Source organism: Bubalus kerabau, chromosome 22 (assembly GCF_029407905.1).
Source record: "Bubalus kerabau isolate K-KA32 ecotype Philippines breed swamp buffalo chromosome 22, PCC_UOA_SB_1v2, whole genome shotgun sequence".
Lineage (NCBI taxonomy): Eukaryota > Metazoa > Chordata > Mammalia > Artiodactyla > Bovidae > Bubalus > Bubalus kerabau.
The window spans coordinates 9,705,480-9,724,771 of record NC_073645.1 but is presented as its reverse complement, the minus strand read 5'-3'; the positions used below and the strand labels follow the sequence as shown (position 1 = coordinate 9,724,771).

At 39.6% G+C, this 19,292-nt stretch overlaps 1 protein-coding gene across 33 annotated transcripts in view; it reads left to right on the top strand.

Annotated features, from left to right (window-relative positions):
* Positions 1-19,292, top strand: part of PRKG1 (protein kinase cGMP-dependent 1) — a 1,681,227-nt gene that overhangs the window by 1,546,912 nt on the left and 115,023 nt on the right. For all 33 annotated transcript variants that reach the window (XM_055561124.1, XM_055561106.1, XM_055561119.1 and 30 more), the window contains one exon: positions 8,109-8,183. In XM_055561124.1, coding sequence (XP_055417099.1) covers positions 8,109-8,183 — 75 coding nt within the window. The remainder of the gene's footprint in view (positions 1-8,108; positions 8,184-19,292) is intronic.

Genomic DNA, 19,292 nt, shown 5'->3' with positions numbered 1-19,292 from the left:
TCCATCCGTCCACCCGCCCCAGAGGGGTGGGGGATGCAGGGCGGTGAGGACACGGCGACCGGCCCGCAGGGGTCAGACAGGGGACCCGATCTGCGCTAGGGCGAGCGCACCGGAGCGGGGGCGCGGCGGGGGTCACGGGCGCTCCCCCTCGTTCAGCATGCGACGGCTGCGGCGGTGGACAGGCGCCGGCGAAACGGGCAAAGGACCGGGCCGCGGCGGGCCCAGGAAGCGAGACACACTAGGGCGCGGCCCCAGGGAGCAGCAGACGGGGAGCGGACTGAGGCGGACGGAAAAACGGAGAGGGGCACCGACGGGGTGCGGCCACGCGAGGCCAACGCCACGGAACCGGCGGCGGAGGTGGGGTGGCCGCGCGCCACCGCGAGGGGAATGGATCAAAGCGACCCGGGGGACGCGAGTCGGCCGCCAGGGCCCACCGCGGGATCTCACCGCCAGAGGCCTCCCAGCACAGGGGCGGTCCAGCGGGACACCCGGGACGACGGACTGGCGCCCCCACCCCCCTCACGGGGCTCGCTGCCACCACCACCGACACACCCAGAGCCGCAGCCTGCCCGGGAGAACACTCTCCCACCGCATAGCGGCGGCCCCCACGGTCCTCACACGCGCAAGGCTCTCCGCCCCGCCCCCTTTCTCAGGGCTCCGAGGGCACTGCTCCGCCCGAGGACGCCACCGGCCGCTGGGGGCGACACCCACGTGAGGCTAGGCAGGCTCGGTCCTAGACAGGGGAACTGAACGCGGGCGGTTGCACGCGCAGGACGAGAAGGAAAGGCTGGCAGAGGCTGCGGGGAGGGGCCGGCAAGCATGCACGGCGGGGGCCGCGAGACAGGGCCGCGGGCGCAGTCCGGGGACCAGAAAACACCGGGACACGGCTGGGCCACCAGGAAAACCAGCGCGAGATCCCACCGCCACCCACACACGAGGGCGGTCCCGCGACGCCTGGGACTCCGCCGGCTCCTGGTCATCCCCAGAGCGGGGCCCACGACTCGGCCAGCCACCAGGGCCTGCGAGCCGTCCACCCATCTTCCTCTATCCGTCCTCGACAGATCCATCTTCCATCTAGTCTGACCCTGAGGCTGGACATCCTGGGAACCACGTTCTCGAGCGAGGCGGCCCTGACCGTGACAGCATGCCGCCACCGGCTGCAGCTGGGCCAAACTATAGTGGCTTAGTTTCATTGAGTTAGACAAGGCTGTGGTCCCTGTGATCAGATTGGCTAGTTTTCTGTGATTATAGTTTCAGTGTGTCTGCCCTCTGATGCCCTCTACGAACACCTACCGTCTTGGGTTTCTCTTACTTTGGACGTGGGGTATCTCTTCACGGCTGCTCCAGCAAAGGGCAGCCACTGCTCCTTACCTTGCACAAGGGGTATCTCCTCAGGGCCACCCCTCCTGACCTTGAACAGGGAGTAGCTCCTCTCGACCCTCCTTGCCCCTCTAGGCTGCCTCCCCTGACCTCGGGGGTGTGGTAGCTCCTCTTGGACGCTGCCCTGACCTCAGGTGTGCGTTAGCTGCTCTCGGCTGCCGCCCCTGACGTGGGACATCGTCATATATTGTTGATATATTAATAGAGATGTTGGTAAATAGAATGTAATGACAGGAATCTGAACAGAAGGATGAAGATCTGAAATCAAATTAGACAGCCATGTCTAGCTCAGTGAAACTAAGCCATGCCATGTGGGGCCACCCAAGACGGACGGGTCTTGGTGGAGAGGTCTGACAGAATGTGGTCCACTGGAGAAGGGACTGGCAAACCACTTCAGTATTCTTGCCTTGAGAACCCCATGAACAGTATAAAAAGGCAAAATGATAGGGTACTGAAAGAGGAACTCCCCAGGTCAGTAGGGGCCCAATATGATACAGGAAATCAGTGGAGAAATAACTCCAGAAAGAATGAAGGGATGGAGCCAAAGCAAAAGCAAGACCCAGCTGTGGATGTGACTGATGATAGAAGCAAGGTCTGATGCTGTAAAGAGCAATATTGCATAGGAACCTGGAATGTCAGGTCCATGAATCAAGGCAAATTGGAAGTGGTCAAACAGGAGATGGCAAGAATGAATGTCAACATTCTAGGAATCAGCAAACTAAAATGGACTAGAATGGGTGAATTTAACTCAGATGACCATTATATCTACTACTGTGGGCAGGAATCCCTTAGAAGAAATGGAGTAGCCATCATAGTCAACAAAAGAGTCCAAAATGCAGTACTTAGATGCAATCTTAAAAATGACAGAATGATCTCTGTTTATTTCCAAGGCAAACCATTCAATACAACGGTAATCCAAGCCTATGCCCCAACCAGTAATGCTGAAGAAGCTGAAGTTAACAGTTCTATGAAGACCTACAAGACCTTTAGAACTAACACACAAAAAAGATGTCCTTTTCATTATAGGGGACTAGAATGCACGAGTAGGAAGTTAAGAAACACCTGGAGTAACAGGCAAATTTGACCTTGAAATACGGAATGAAGCAGGGCAAAGACTAATAGAGTTTTGCCAAGAGAACACACTGGTCATAGCAAACACCCTCTTCCAACAACACAAGAGAAGACTCTACACATGGACATCACCAGATGGTCAACACTGAAATCAGACTGATTATATTCTTTGCAGTCAAAGATGGAGAACCGCTATACAGTCAACAAAAACAAGACGGGGAGCCGACCGTGGCTCAGATCATGAACTACTTATTGCCAAATTCAGACTTAAATTGAAGAAAGTGGGGAAATCCACTAGACCACTCAGGTATGACCTAAATCAAATCCCTTATGATTATACAAGAAGTGAGAAATAGATTTAAGGAACTAGATCTGATAGAGTGCCTGATGAACTATGGATGGAGGTTCGTGACAATGTACAGGAGACAGGGATCAAGACCATCCCCATGGAAAAGAAATGCAAAAAAGCAAAATGGCTGTCTTAGGAGGCCTTACAAAGAGCTGTGAAAGAGAAGCGAAAAGCAAAGGAGAAAGGAAATATATAAGCATCTGAATGCAGAGTTCCAAAGAATAGCAAGGAGAGATAAGAAAGCCTTCCTCAGCGATCAATGCAAAGAAGTAGAGGAAAACAACAGAATGGGAAAGACAAGAGATCTCTTCAAGAAAATTAGAGGTACCAAGGGAATATTTCATGCAAAAAAAATGGGCTCAATAAAGGACAGAAAAGGTATGGATCTAATGCAAGAATACACAAAAGAACTGTACAAAAAAGAGCTTCATGACCCAGATAATCATGATGGTGTGATCACTCACCTAGAGCCAGACATCCTGGAATGTGAAGTCAAGTGGGTCTTAGAAAGCATCGCTACGATCAAGGCTAGTGGAGGTGATGGAATTCCAGTTGAGCTATTTCAAATCCTGAAAGATGATGCAATGAAAGTGCTGCACTCAATATGCCAACAAGTTTGAAAAACTCAGCAGTGGCCACAGGACTGGAAAAGGTCAGTTTTCATTCCAATCCCTAAGAAAGGAAATGCCAAAGAATGCTCAAACTACTGCACAATTGCACTCATCTCACACGCTAGTAAAGTAATGCTCAAAATTCTCCAAGCCAGGCTTCAGCAATATGTGAACCTTGAACTTCCAGATGTTCAAGTTGGTTTTAGAAAAGGCAGAGGAACCAGAGATCAAATTGCCAACATCCACTGGATCATGGAAAAAGCAACAGAGTTCCAGGAAAACATTTCTTTCTGCTTTATTGACTATGCCAAAGCCTTTGACTGTGTGGATCACAACAAATTGTGGGAAATTCTTAAAGAGATGGGAATACCAGACCACCTGACCTGCCTCCTGAGAAACCTGTATACAGGTCAGGAAACAACAATTAGAACTGCACATGGAACAACAGACTTGTTCCAAATAGGAATGGAGTACATCAAGGCTGTATATTGTCACCCTGCTTATTTAGCTTATATCCAGGGTACATCATGAGAAATACTGGACAGGATGAAGCACAAGCTGGAATCAAGATTGCCAGGTGAAATATCAATAACCTCAGATATGCAGATGACACCACCCTTATGGCAGAAAGTGAAGAAGAACTAAAGAGCCTCTTGTTGAAATGAAAAAGTAAAGTGGAAAAGTTGGCTTAAAACTTAACATTCAGAAAACTAAGATCATGTCATCTGGTTCCATCACTTCATGGCAAATAGATAGGGAAACAATGGAAACACTGACAGACTTTATTTTGGAGGGTTTTAAGATCACTGCCAAAGCCTTTGACTGTGTGGATCACAATAAACTGTGGAAAATTCTGAAAGAGATGGGAATCCCAGACCACCTGACCTGCCTCTTGAGAAACCTATATGCAGGTCAGGAAGCAACAGTTAGAACTGGACATGGAACAACAGACTGGTTCTACATAGGAAAAGGAGTACATCAAGGCTGCATATTGTCACCCTGCTTATTTAACTTATATGCAGAATACATGATAAGAAACGCTGGGCTGGAAGAAGCACAGGTTGGAATCAAGATTGCCGGGAGAAATATCAATAACCTCAGATATGCAGATGACACCACCCTTATGGCAGAAAGTGAAGAGGAACTCAAAAGCCTCTTGATGAAAGTGAAAGTGGAGAGTGAAAAGTTGGCTTAAAGCTCAACATTCAGAAAACGAAGATCATGGCATCTGGTCGCATCACTTCATGGGAAATAGATGGGGAAACAGTGGAAACAGTGTCAGACTTCATTTTTTGGGGCTCCAAAGTCACTGTAGATGGTGATTGCAGCCATGAAATTAAAAGACGCTTACTCCTTGGAATAAAAGTTATGTCCAACCTAGATAGCATATTCAAAAGCAGAGACATTACTTTGCCAACAAAGGTCCATCTAGTCAAGGCTATGGTTTTTCCAGTGGTCATGTATGGATATGAGAGTTGGACTGTGAAGAAAGCTGAGCACTGAAGAATTGATGCTTTTGAACTGTGGTATTGGAGAAGACTCTTGAAAGTCCCTTGGACTGCAAGGAGATCCGATCAGTCCATCCTAAAGGTGATCAGCCCTGGGATTTCTTTGGAAGGACTGATGCTGAAGCTGAAACTCCAGTACTTTGGCCACCTCATGTGAAGCATTGACTCACTGGAAAAGACCCTGATGCTGGGAGGGATTGGGGGCCAGAGGAGCAGGGAAGGACAGAGGATGAGATGGCTGGATGGCATCACCGACCCAATCCACAAGAGTTTGTGTGAACTCTGGGAGTTGGTGATGGACAGGGAGGCCTGGTGGACTGTGATTCATGGGGTCATAGAGTCAGACAAGACTGAGTGACTGAACTGAACTGAAGATCACTGCAGATGGTGACTGCATCCATGAAATTAAAAGACACTTGCTCCTTGGAAGAAAAGTTATGACCAACTTAGACAGCATATTAAAAAGCTGTCATTACTTTGCCAATAAAGTTCCATCTCGTCAAAGCTATGATTCTTCTTAATAGTTGTGTATGGATGTGAGAGTTGGATGTAAAGAAATCTGAGTCCCAAGGAATTAATGCTTTTGAAGCTGTGGTGTTGGAGAAGCTTCTTGAGAGTCCCTTGACAGCAAGGAGATCCATCCAGTCCATCCTAAAGGAAATTAGTCCTGAATATTCATTGAAAGGACTGATAGTAAATTGAAACTCCAATACTTTGGCCACCTGTTGCAAAGAACTGATCCATTGGCAAAAACCCTGATGCTGGGAAAGACTGATGGTGGGAGGAGAAGGGGACAACAGAGGATGAGATGGTTGGATGGCATCACCATCTTGATGGCCATGAGTTTGAATAAACTCTGGGAGTTAGTGATGGACAGGGAGGCCTGGTGTTCTCTAGTTCATGGGGTCACAAAGAGTCTGACAGGACTTAGCAACTGAACTGAACTGAAGGAGGAAGACAGGAATTTTTGTAACTATTTGAATTTTCAAATTGCTATGCATTTTAAATGTTTAAGAAAACAATGTATTAATAGATCCAAGTATTTTTAAAAAGCTACATTTTAATAGCTCTTGCTCTTTGTTTTTACCACTTAGTTCTCCTTTTTCCTCTGTTAGTGCCTTTTCACAATGTTTAGATTTGGTTGTGTTTAAAATATTAAAGTATTATAAAGGAAAGGATTGGGTATCAGAGAAAATGGGTTATAATTCTAAACTGCTATCATTTTGGATAAATAACTTAAACTCTCTGTGTTTAAATTTCAAATTATTTATGAAAACAGGAAATCAACCAGATGTTATCATTTTTTTCATAATTAAAGATATGTATTTTACTTTACAACATAAGCCCATCTCACTTTAAGGAGTTTCTCAAAGAAGGATTTCTCTAATAATAACTAAAATATTCAATAAGAAAATGGGCAGTTTTACCACATAAAGAACAATGGCCAAAATCATATTTTAACCATTATCAACCATGGAGATAACATTTATCATTTATTTATCATTAATTATATTTTTGAAACTTTTATATGGACTGCTGCCTATTGCTCATTCATTCACATTCATTCATTTGACCCTCATTAATAAGTTCATTTTACCTTTTCATACTTTCATGGGCTTCTCAAGGCAAGAATACTGAAGTAATTTGCCATTCCCTTGCTTTTGAACTGTGGTATTGAAGAAGATTCTTGAAAGTACCTTGGACTGCGAGGAGATCCAACCAGTCCATCCTAAAGGAGATCAGTCCTGGGTGTTCATTGTAAGGACTGATGTTGAAGCTGAAACTCCAATGCCTTTGCCACCTGATGCGAAGAGCTGACTCATTTGAAAAGACACTGATCCTGGGAAAGATTGAGGGCAGGAGGAGAAGGGGACAACAGGAGATGAGATGGTTGGATGGCATCACGGACTCAATGCACATGGGTTTGGGTGAAATCCGGGAGTTGAGGATGGACAGGGAGCCCTGGCATGCTGCAGTCCATGGGGTCACAAAGAGTTGGACATGACTGAGCAACTGAACTGAACTGAATGTTCATTAAAGAAAACTTGATACTCCATGGAATGCCATTCTTGATTCTTTGACTTTTTGTCTAGTCATTGTGTTTTGTTTCCTTTTTGTATGAAAAATACTTAGTATAGAGACTTTCTTTGTGGACTTGTGGGTAAGACTTCACCTTTCAGTGCAGGATCCCGGGTGGGGTAGCTAAGACCCACGTGCCTTGCAGCCAAAAAACCAAAAGATAAAACAGAAGCATTCAAATGTAACAAATTCAACAAAGACTATAAAAATGGACCACATCAAAGGGAAAAAAAAAAGAAAAGAAATACTTGGTGTATTTAGCCCAGCAGTCTAGTTACCCTGTTCCACAGATGAGATCATTACCCAAGGGCCTGATGTAATAGCTACTCCTTTCCCCTTCCAGTCAGCCCCCAAGCAGAGTGTCAAGTTTCTCTTTATAGGTTATTTTTTTTTAAGTGTCTGTAAAAATGACAAAGCAACATTTAAATTTAAATTAGCAAACATCTTACATGTTTCATGCATGTTTTGTTTTATAATACTCACTACAAACGTGTTGAAGAAGACTCTTGAGAGTCCCTTGGACTGCAAGGAGCTCTAACCAGTCCATCCTAAAGGAGATCAGTCCTGAGTGTTCATTGGAAGGACTGATGCTGAAGCTGAAACTCCAATACTTTGGCCACCTCATGCGAAGAGTTGACTCATTGGAAAAAAGCCTGATGCTGGGAGGGATTGGGGGCAGGAGGAGAAGGGGACGACAGAGGATGAGATGGCTGGATGGCATGACCGACTTGATGGACATGAGTTTGAGTGAACTCCGGGAGTTGGTGATGGACAGGGAGGCCTGGCGTGCTGTGATTCATGGGGTCGCAAAGAGTCGGACGCGACTGAGTGACTGAACTGAACTGGCAAGCAAAGCCATTTGCATGTATTAACATTATAGAGATTTAAAATTAAAATGTAAAATCTCACAGCACTTTAAAAGATGTTTCCTGCTCTCAGTTTATATCATTATCTAATACGTTTCTTAATAATGCACTGATATTAAATGTTTAAATTCATTTTTATTGAGATCCTTTCAGATTGTTTCAGTGCGTCGTTGCCTATGCTGTCATCATTGTTACCACTTTGGTGAGGGTTTATCCTAATCACTGCTTTTTTCCTCTCTGACAGCTCTTTCAAACATTTGATTGGAGGATTAGATGATGTTTCTAATAAAGCATATGAAGATGCAGAAGCTAAAGCAAAGTAAGTGAACATCTGATGGGCCCTAATTTTGATTTTTAAAACATGGCTTTGAATAGACATAAGGTCAAATATTTTGTTGAACTTAAAGCTCAACATTCTGTTGGAAAGAAAGTAACTACTTATGAGTGAAAATAAGCAAGCTGCTCAAGATAATTATTACATAGTATGCTTACTTAGTATGTCTCTCCTTAAATATGAAACCTTAATTTGGTGAGGAAGATCATCTGTACAAGGGAAAATGATTCGTTTAAAATCCAGTACAGATAATTGAATATAAATGCATTATTTCTTTCACTGAAAACACTTTCTGAATGAATTGCGGTTGAGTTCACCAGTTTGTGAAATTGTATGAAAAATAATAAGGCTGGAAATATTTCGTCATGTGAGTACACTGTTGCTTTACATTGCACTTTGTCAGTGAAAACTAATCAGTTGATCTAAGAAAGAAGTGGAAAATTTTGTTAGAGCCAAACTTGAGTTATAATCCTCAAGAACATCTCAGAAAGCTCTGAGAACTGTGCCTGCCCACCAGAAGTCAAAGTACCATTAATGTAAGTTGTTTTTTTTTTTTTTTGGACAGAGGGCTATACATCAAAAGACATATTTTTGACATAATCCAGATGTAAGTGTCCTATGACCCCTTAAAAATTCAAGTAGGAAGGTTATCTTTAAGGAGTTGTTTTATTGTTGCTAGGAGAATGTTGCTCTTTCTGGTTGAGCAGGTATTTCTGCCAGTGGGGTAGGTTTGGTCACTACATGATACAGATACACAAGGCATATTGCAGAGAGAGAGGAGACCAAAGGGCAGAGAAAACTTTTTGTTTGAATTTTTCTTGTCTTGCCATAAAATATGAATTTTATTTCACAATTTGTGTTGTTAAGTTATGATTTGAGATAGTACATAAAGTTATGAGATAGTACATATGCCACTGTATTTTTATATAACAAAGTACATTTTTATCTACTAGAATAATTTGCTTTAAAACAAAGCTTTACTTTTTTTTTTAAACAAAAATGTGAAGTAAGTTGAGATTGACTATTTTCTGCAAGAATTTTACGTTAATTTTTTTAAAAGTATAATCTATATAATTCTGTTCTTTCTCCTAAGAAGGTAACCTGAGTAAATACAATTTTGTATTTGATATCATATAGGATACAGGAAGGTTTGAATCAACTAATATCAGTGACTAGATGGTGCAGGAGAAGAATCTGATTGATTGGTCTTGTAGTAAGCTAAAAAAGGATAAAATAATTTCTTTTGCCTTGAGAATCTATGAAGATTAAAAATTTGGACTAGAACTAAATAATTATTATAATTCATTTTGACAGATAAAATTCTATTATTTTCAAAGCTATATACATATATTCACATTTTCTTCTCTATATAATTTGTTTTTGTTTCCTCTGCTCTTTGGAGGGACATAGACTTACATCCTGTAGTCACATACCAGCAGTGCCCCTGCTAAGATTCCCCGAGGAAACTACACCAAGCCAGTGTTAACACTAAGCAAGCTCCACGTAGTCATCTGTATTTCCTATACTGTGGCTGATTGGGATGAATTTTGTGGTTTTCTACTTTAGGTTAAAATACATATGAATGCTAAACTTAGACTTTAGTTTCTGGTATTTGCATTAATCATCCTGAGATGGCAGAGGAGAGTCATTTAATGTTCCTTATCAGTTTTAAAGTTATAAAACTTGCTTATTATTAGACTTTATCCCTAAAGGAACATTTTCTTGCTATATGAACACTCATATTTATAATTTATGTCAGCAAAGTTTATCTTGAGTTTGTATCTTTAAATAAGGTTACTATGGATCATTTTATATATATTTATATTTGTATATATATACTCACACATTTCATTTTATATATATTTTATGTGTACAATTAGTGATAGTATTTAAAGTTTATCTAAAATAGTACTTGAGCAACTATCTAAATATTTGTAGAGTTACTGGAAAAAGTTGAAGGTCTTTTAAACTGAAATATATCTTTGATCTACTTCTGTTTCTCTGTTACATTTTAGACAGATTCTCTAATGAATGTTTTTCCTATTTATTCTACCCAAAGTCAAGGGCAGTCACTGGCTTAAAACTGATCAGGGGTGGAAAAGCAATTATGAATTAGTTATATCCTTCTCAGTGTACTGCTGGCCTTACAAAGGTTAAATTGTGTATATGTCTCATTAATTCTGGGCATTTATGGGTTCACTTGCACATGCTTTAACTAAAGGTAGGCAGGAAAGCAAATCTATTGAGATTCAGATTCAGACAATTAGAAGATAGGTGTAGCAACAGGTCTTCCCACTGGAAGAGAATCCATCAATACAAAGAAACATGACTCTGAATGAGAACTAGAAGCCTCAGGTTCTACCCCTTGCTGTGTTATTGCCAACCAACTAATTTTGGTCCTATCTTGACATCTGTCTCTCAGTCTCATTATTTTACCTCTATAATGTTATTCAGTGATTTAATTAATGGCAATATGTAAAAGTACTTGGTAAATTATAAAGGGCTATACAAGTAGATGGTATTATTTGCAGAAGTAATCACTGGATATTTACTCTAATGTATTTGCTAGATGGTTTGATGTTCAGACAATTTATTGCAGATCTATTGTATAGAACAAGTTATATCTGAGACAGTACTTTTTAATCTTATGTAGGCAAACTTGTCTCAATTTAGTAGCATATTGTAAAATTAAACCTAGCCTGGAAATTATCTGTAAGTATCATTTTAATAAAATAGAAACATTTAGTTCAAAGAAAGTTCAATTATTATGAAAGAACCAAAAAGGGCAATAAAATGATGACCTACATTTAAATGCTGTTCTTTGAAGTATAAATTTAATGGATTATAAATTAATCATTATATTTATACTTGCATATAAATCAACTAGAATAAATTAGTTTGAATTTTTCTATTCAATTAATACTAAATCCAAATGAAAGCATAACCCACATACTTTAACATTGATTATTATTTAGAAAAAGGGAATAGCTTGATGAAAAATGAAAGTCTAAGACCATTGATCTAAATTCTAGAGAGATGAATAATGTGCATTTTATTCTTCGAAATAACTATAATTACTGGAGGAGGTGTAATGCTTTTTACACTGTTAGCATTTTATAGCTTTCTAATAAATAATCAACATCTAAAGATTTCTGAAGTTCAAAGTGTCTTCTTAATTAGGTGTCTTATCACTCAGAGTAGGAAAACTGTTAAATTATTCCCCGGGGGAGGATTTTTAAGTTGAACTAACATGGTTAAACATCTATTTGAGACAGCACTGTTTTCTCTTCCTATTGGGCTTCTTTCCCTTCAGTACATTGTGCCTTCACTTTGTATTTAAAGAACTTATGAGGTTTGCAGCACTGCAGGGGATAGGAACAGGCTCCAGTTGATCTACATTCCCTGGGTAATTTTCTTAATGCCTCTGGGTTTCTATATAGATCACAAATCCTGTACCATTTAAAACTGAGGTGACGATTTGGCTACCCAGTGTAAGCTTTATTCTTTCAAGGTCCCCTTGACTGTGCAAAATCCACTAAAGATAAGATTAGTATTTTATAAAGCCCAACTAAAATGCTCATGTTATTTTTTCATGTGAAATTATTGTTGGCATTGTCTCATTGACTATGCCTATTTGGGTAAAAAGAAAAAAGGTAAGACTGACAGTAAAGATGGATTCAGTTGAGACATTTAGAAACTCAGTTGTAAAAACTTAGCTGTTAGCACAGTAGGGATTCAGTGGCAGAAAACAGACCATACTTTCAGAGAAACCATACCAAGTGTTCAGTTTGGATGGCTGGTCCAGAAAGTTTGACTTGAAAGAAATATCCCAGGGAAATGTTTCTCAAAACTCTTCTCAAAAAAAAAAAAACAAAAAACTATTCTACTGCAGAATAAGTGCCCTGTCTCATGAGATATATTTCCTAGAAAGACAATTATCCATGACAGAAACTTTACCTTTATGGCATGTTTAAGCTTATCTTAATTGCTGTTAATTATCCACTAAGGGCTTCTTCTTTTTAAAATATGAAGTTATAATCACAAAGACATTAGATGAGACAACCTCAGATTGAAGGTAAAGCTCATTAAATCTTATTTAGAGCAGAAAGTAGCATGTATGATGAAAGGTATTTTCATTAAAGGAAAGGAATTTCATTACATTATTTTCCTTAGAGACTGTGTTTTTATTCATTTAATAAACATTTAGAAATATGCTTATGATAAGTTAAGGATTGTACTTTACAATGTGCATAACAAATAGAAAACATATTTTTTAATAGTAAGGGTCTTGCAGTTTAGTGGGGAGACTGATGTGTAATTCAATAATTATTTTCAATATTTACTTCTAGGTTATGATACTTCTTGTGAGAAAGCCCTGTTTGGGTAGAGAGACTGATCTTCATTTTTATATCCTGTCTTATTAAAAAATAACCATGCAGAAAATCAAATAGGAAAAAAAGCACATATTCTATTTCATTCTAAGTGTTTCTGATATATGAATATAGACTACTTCTTAAATAAAATATTTTCAAGTTAGCTATCATTTCTTATTGTTGAATTTGTACTCAGTAGTTATAGGCAAAATATCTCTTTTTCTGAAGGAAATACTTATATATATTAAGCAATTAAGTTGAAATATATGTAATTGTAATAATCATAAGAATTTTTGGTATAAAAACTGGTCTTCAATGAGGGATTTATGTATACCACAGCTATATTCCCTGATTAGGGTTATACAGAGCAGAAAAACAAAATAGCAAATTAAAGTCAGTGTTTTATTTATAATGCTGTCTATTTTTAATTAAACTATTTTATATTTTCACTCTAAAAGAACATAGTAATATAGATTAAAAAGCAAAAATCACAGTCTAAACAAATCAAGTATAACTTCCATTAACTATCTTTGTGTTTAAAATTGTACTTATGGTCATTTACAACTTTATATTCTGCTTTTTTGATTTAACACCTATCATAACTGAGCGACTTCACTTTCACTTTTCACTTTCATGCATTGGAGAAGGAAATGGCAACCCACTCCAGTATTCTTGCCTGGAGAATCCCAGGGACGGGGGAGCCTGGTGGGCTGCCATCTATGGGGTCACACAGAGTCGGACTCAACTGAAGTGACTTAGCAGCAGCATATTATAAGCATTTATAATATGATTATATATAGTTCTTAAACATAATTTTTGTGGTGACCTGATAACACAGTGAATGGATTCTAATATTATAAACTGATTCAGTTTGTACCCTTGTTGATTCAATTTACTGTGCTTTTGAAAATACGATCTCAATCATTACTTCAAAAAAAAAAAGGCACCAAACAACAAAAAATACTCTCAAACTGGTCCCATCTAGCAGTACTTTCCAAATTATTATATGTCATGACACTCACAGAAAGTGAGTACAGCATCTTATGCCAGTTGACTCACCAGCTCTAACTCTATCCTGATGCTCTGAAGGGATTCATATCTAAGTCCTTTAGTTGAGAAGCTCTGATAGTTATGTGAATATAGATTCATGAGTGCATTTATTTATGATCTCAGTTGATGATTAATGGTATTGTTTTTCATATGGAGGAACTGTTTCTTATGACAAAATCTCTATAAATCTTTGAGTGTGGTCATGTTTATTAAATCTGCATTGCTTGGTAGATAGGTATGTAGGTAAGTAGATGTTGTTCAGTAGCTAAGTCATGTCCAGCTCTTTGTGACTCCATGGACTGAAGCATGCCAGGCATCCCTGTCCTTCACTATCTCCCAGGAGTTTGCTCAAACTCATGTCGGTGATGCTATCTAACCATCTCATCCTCTGCCACCTTCTTCTCCTTTTGCCTTCAGTCTTTGCCAACATTAGGATCTTTTCCAATGAGTTGGTAGATGGGTAGATACATAGATAGGTTGATTGATCTTAAAACATTCTATAATTATCTAGTAGGCCATTATGTAACAGCATTATTCGTGTTCATTCCATTTGTCATATGCATTCACTTATTTAACCAATATTTTCTGTGTGCCTACAAAAGGCTACATATAAAGCAATGAATAAAATAGCCATGCTCCTTGCCATCATGGTACCTATGGTCCAGTGGAGGAGAGAGACACACATTAATTATTCCGGGACGATTTCTCTGAGGAAGTGACGTTTTAACTAGATTTGAGCTGAATTTTGAAGAATTAGTTGGTACTGGCTAGGAAAGCATTAGCTGGTATTAGTTGGGCAAGGAAGTGTTGATAGTATTCTAGACAGACAAACAGCATGTATAAAGTCCCCAAGTTAGGAGACAACATTACATATTCAAGGAACTAAACCAATATGTCTGGGACTTGGAATATGCAAGATGGAGATGGGATTTAAGGATTAAAGAAAGCACTTCAGGCTTGTAGGCTAGCAAATGTGATGAGTTGGTTTGTAATTATGTGCTCTGGCCTTATAATTACGCCCTTTTTCCTCTGGAGGAGTGAAAATGTGAAAGCAAGAACAGTCAGAGTATTTTCCAGATAAAAGCTGATAGCAGATAGGATTGAGTGACAGCAGTGTGAATAGAGAAAAGCATTTGGAGCTAGTTAGATGGCAAAGCCAGTAAGTTTTCTTAAGGAAATACATATTGGAAATGAAGGGCACAAAGGCCAAGGATGACGCAAGAGTGTTCGGTCTGGAAACCAGAGGGAAGCAGTGGCATCCACTAAGATAAAGAATGGTGGCCGCATTTGCAGAGTGGGATCGTCATAACTTCATTTTTACTCAGGTTACATATGAGGTGATTTTGAGACATGGTTAGGCAGGCTTGGAGCTCAGAGAAGAGGTCGGTATTCATTTGAAAATAATGAGAATTTAGATGGTAAATGTAATTAGAGATGTGGATGAAAGAGAATGCAGTGTATGAGAGTAGTATGGCACTGAGGATTGATTCTTGAGAAACGTTAGCAGTGACAAATCAGAAAAGGGGGAAAGATTTCACACACAGACACACACACACACACACACACACACAAACACTCCATGTCCAAAGACTAGTTGGAAAGGAGAGAGATAGAAGGAAAACCAATTAGCATCACAGAAGGCAGAGATGGAGAGGGTTTCAAGAATGGAGGAGTAGACAATGATAGTTGTTGTTTAAGTTCTAGCGTGTTAACTAACAAATAACTATTGAATTTATCAAACCACTACTTCATTTTCTTCTTGGGATGGAGTGGTAGGGATTGAGTCCCCTAAATGGACTGAAAATGAATCTGATTTGAAGAAGTAAGAATCAATAAACTTATATGGAATTATATAGAATTTCAAGTAAAATAGCTAACAATGTGTAGTGATTATTATGGATCATCAATGTTGAGAGAAAGAGAAATAAAGCATGTTAAACCCAGCAAAGGAGGAGAGGGACTGAGGGAGGGACTTCCCTGGTGGTCCATTGGTTACGACTCAGCGCTCTCAATGCAGAGGGCCTGGGTTCCCTCCCTGATCAGAGAACTGAGATCCATCATGCCACCTAGCATTAAAAAAAAAAGACCGAGGGAGTTCAATACTGGGTGAGAGGGGCTCAGGTCCTTTTAAGTTTCCTAGACAGAAGTAGAACTTCAAAAAAAAAGTCAGACTCTTACCCTGGGTAAGGTTTGTACCACTTTGTGAAGTGATGTTTTTTTTTAATTTGGGGAATTAATTTTATTGGAGTATGGCTGATTTATAATGTTGTGTTAAGTTTCTGCTGTATAGTGAAGTGAATCAATTATACATATAGCCACTCTTTTATAGATTCTGTTCCCATATAGGTCATTACAGAGTATTGATTAGCATTCTCTGTGCTATACAGTATGCATGTTTTGATTTAAGTAGTTACAAAAACAGGTCTCAGATCAAATCGTGTGGTAGCCAAAAGAAATGATCAAAATCAGAAGAAATAAAAATAAAGGAAATAATTTTTATTCCATTGACTGCCAAGAGAACAAAATCTAAGAGTTGGACACGGCTGAGCGACTTCACTTTGACTTTTTACTTTCATGCATTGGAGAAGGAAATGGCAGCCCACTCCAGTGTTCTTGCCTGGAGAATCCCAGGGACGGGGGAGCCTGGTGGGCTGCCGTCTACGGGGTCACACAGAGTCAGACATGACTGAAGCAACTTAGCAGCAGCAGGAGCAGTGCTGTACAATAGGTTCTTATTAATTATCTATTTTATGTATAGTAGTGTGTATATGTCAATCCCAATCTCCCAATTTATCCCTCCCTCCTTTCCCTCTTAGTAACTGTAAGTCTGTTTTCTGTGCCTGTGACTCTGTTTCTTTTTTGTAAATAGGTTCATTTGTTCCATTTTTTTTTAAAGAGTCCACATGTAAGCAGTATCATATGATATATCTTTGTCTGACTTACTTCCTCAGTGTGGCAATCTCTCAGTCCATCCACGTTGCTGCAAATGGCATTATTTCATTCTTTTTATGACTGAGGAATCACCCATTGTACATATGTACCACATCTTCTTTATCCATTCTTCCAGGCCCTGAAAGCAACCTAAATGTCCACTCAAGTGGACACATTTAGTTTTTCACTTTTCTATCTCACATTATGTAGTATTTCTTTACTTTTAAATATTGTCCTCACTCTAAAGAAATGTAAAAATTAAAGATTCTCCTAAGAAGAACTAAACATTTTTTCCTAACACCCTAGCATAACTTTGCAACTAAGTCCCTTCTCCTCCAGAGATAACATGAGCATAGAGAGCAAAGAGAGGCACCATGTACCTCAATGCAAAATGCTCATTTACTCTCTACCTTGTCCCAAAAAAAGGACTGCCATCATAGATGCATGTAATACAAAAAGAAAAGTTGAAACAAGAAAGACGAAACTGTGGTAGAGAGCCAGAAGTAGGGCTAGTCTACAGAGCCTGACCTGTACCATCATCTCCCAGAAAGAGAGTGATGCACGAAACAGTAGATGTACCAAGGTTGACTGACTTATTACTGTTGAACCAACGAAGGACCACAGTCACTTTCCCTGACTCAATAAGTGTAGAGGATGTTGCCAACATATGGACCGCTCTTTTGGCCCTTTTGATGTAATCCACATAAATATTTTATTCCCATTTCTATAATTAGTCCTCACTGATTTAAAGCTCCACTCTATTTACAAGGAACATTTCAGTCTGATATTTTCAGGATTACTTTTGGTGCAAGCCTTGTTGTTTGACACACTTGAGAACAGTAAAAGACGTTCTCATGTTACGTTTCATTAGCAGGGACAGCCCTTTAGTTGCTCACTCTGCTTGTCAGAGGGAGGTTGCTCAGAGCTCTTTGGCTCACAGAGGGAACTGCCGTTGTTGCTCAGATCTTTGAAAATTCACTCATCAAATGCATCTCAAAACACACAAGGCTATGCAAATCAGAACAGAGGTCTGTATTGTTCGTAACATCTTCCCCAACGCCCCAGAGTCGTCTAGCATCTAACAAACATTAGATTTTAAATGCACAATCAAATGCACATGGGGTTGCTCTTTTGAATGCTCTGACTTTGAAATTTTAGACTTTCTTATTAGTGTTTTTCTGCCAAGCATTTCAGAGTAAAGATCTTAGTATTCTCACAATCTTATCAACAATTTATTTCAACCAACTTGGTCTTGATCTAAGCAATTCTCAGGGAAATGAGCCTGGAAAATTGTTTTTCCCCCTATGGAAAGAATTCAAGTGAGTAATATCCTGTTCCAAACAGGGAACTATATGCCGATTAAATGGAAAGAACACTAAGAATGGCATTATGAAATAGCCCTCAAATCAGAATTAGAATTTGCTGACCACTTCTCAGGTTGAATAAGTTAGAAGACAACCCCATTCTCTGGGCAATAAAAATTGTTTTCTTTTTTATAGCAGGACAAAGTATAGGAGGTTTTAAAAATTTGCAGCAGTTGGCCCTGAACTAATAAGTGGACTTTCAGCTGTACAAGGGCTGTTTACTTTTCAAAGGCTAGTACATGTAATCTGCCTGGAAAGAAGTATAAATGAGTTTCTAAGGGTACCAGTGCTAGCAGATTAAGACTTTAGTGTGACTTGTGATTACAAACAGCATCAAAGTAAAGTTTTTCAAGTGCAATATGACTGACTTAAAAAAAAAAAAGTTATTTTAAGGATAAAACTACTTTGCCTTGGGTAGAAGTATTTTTATTTCTGTTTCAACTCTCAAAGTCCATTTGCTAATTTCTTCTCCATTTTGCTTATCTTTAAGATTCCTAGGTCACCAGGCTTTATGAAGGTGGATCTCAGTATGTCCTTGCATGCAATCTTTTCTAATTGACAGCAGAGACCTAAAGATAATTGAAAATCTAGTGCTGCTGACTTGCTTGGTGGATGCAGACAAGCATTTGATTATTGACTATGTTTTCTTCTGAAAAGGAAAGCTGATTCCTTTCCACTGGTGTCATAGTACATAACAACAACTGGAAATTACTTTCTAAACATCAAGAGCTCTTTAAATTCTAAGGATATTTTGGTCCCATATGGCAATTAGATCAGCCTTTCCAGAGCCCCAAACTTCAAGGGAAAAGAGAGCATCCCAGTGCTCCTGTCTTTTTGTTATGTTTTGTTACATTATAGAATCTGTTTTGATGTATACCTTTTAAAAAGCAAAAAGAATAATGTCTATCAATAGTATTAGTAATAGACCCCTTTGCGTTCTCAGTAGTTTCCATTGAAAAATAATAATATATGACCAGAATATCTTTTATTCTTCAGTGAAGGGGGTCCTTCTCTGTGGAGTTACAATAAAGTGTATGTGCTATGCTTAGTCGCTCAGTTGTGTCTGACTCTTTGCCACCCCATGGACTGTAGCCCTCCAGGCTCCTCTGTCCATGAAGATTCTCCAGGCAAGAATACTGGAGGGGGTTGCCATGCCCTCCTCCAGGGAATCTTCCCAACCCAGGGATCGAACCAGGATCTCCAGCACTGTAGGTAGATTCTTCATTGTCTGAGCCAGGAAGCCCAAGATGGCATATAGCATAATTCTATAGCATAATTAATAATCCTGCTTTATATTCAATATTGGACCATGGTAGAGGGGAAAAACCTTTGAACCTAGTAAGAGCAAGCCTGATGCTCAGTGGTGAAAGAGGTCC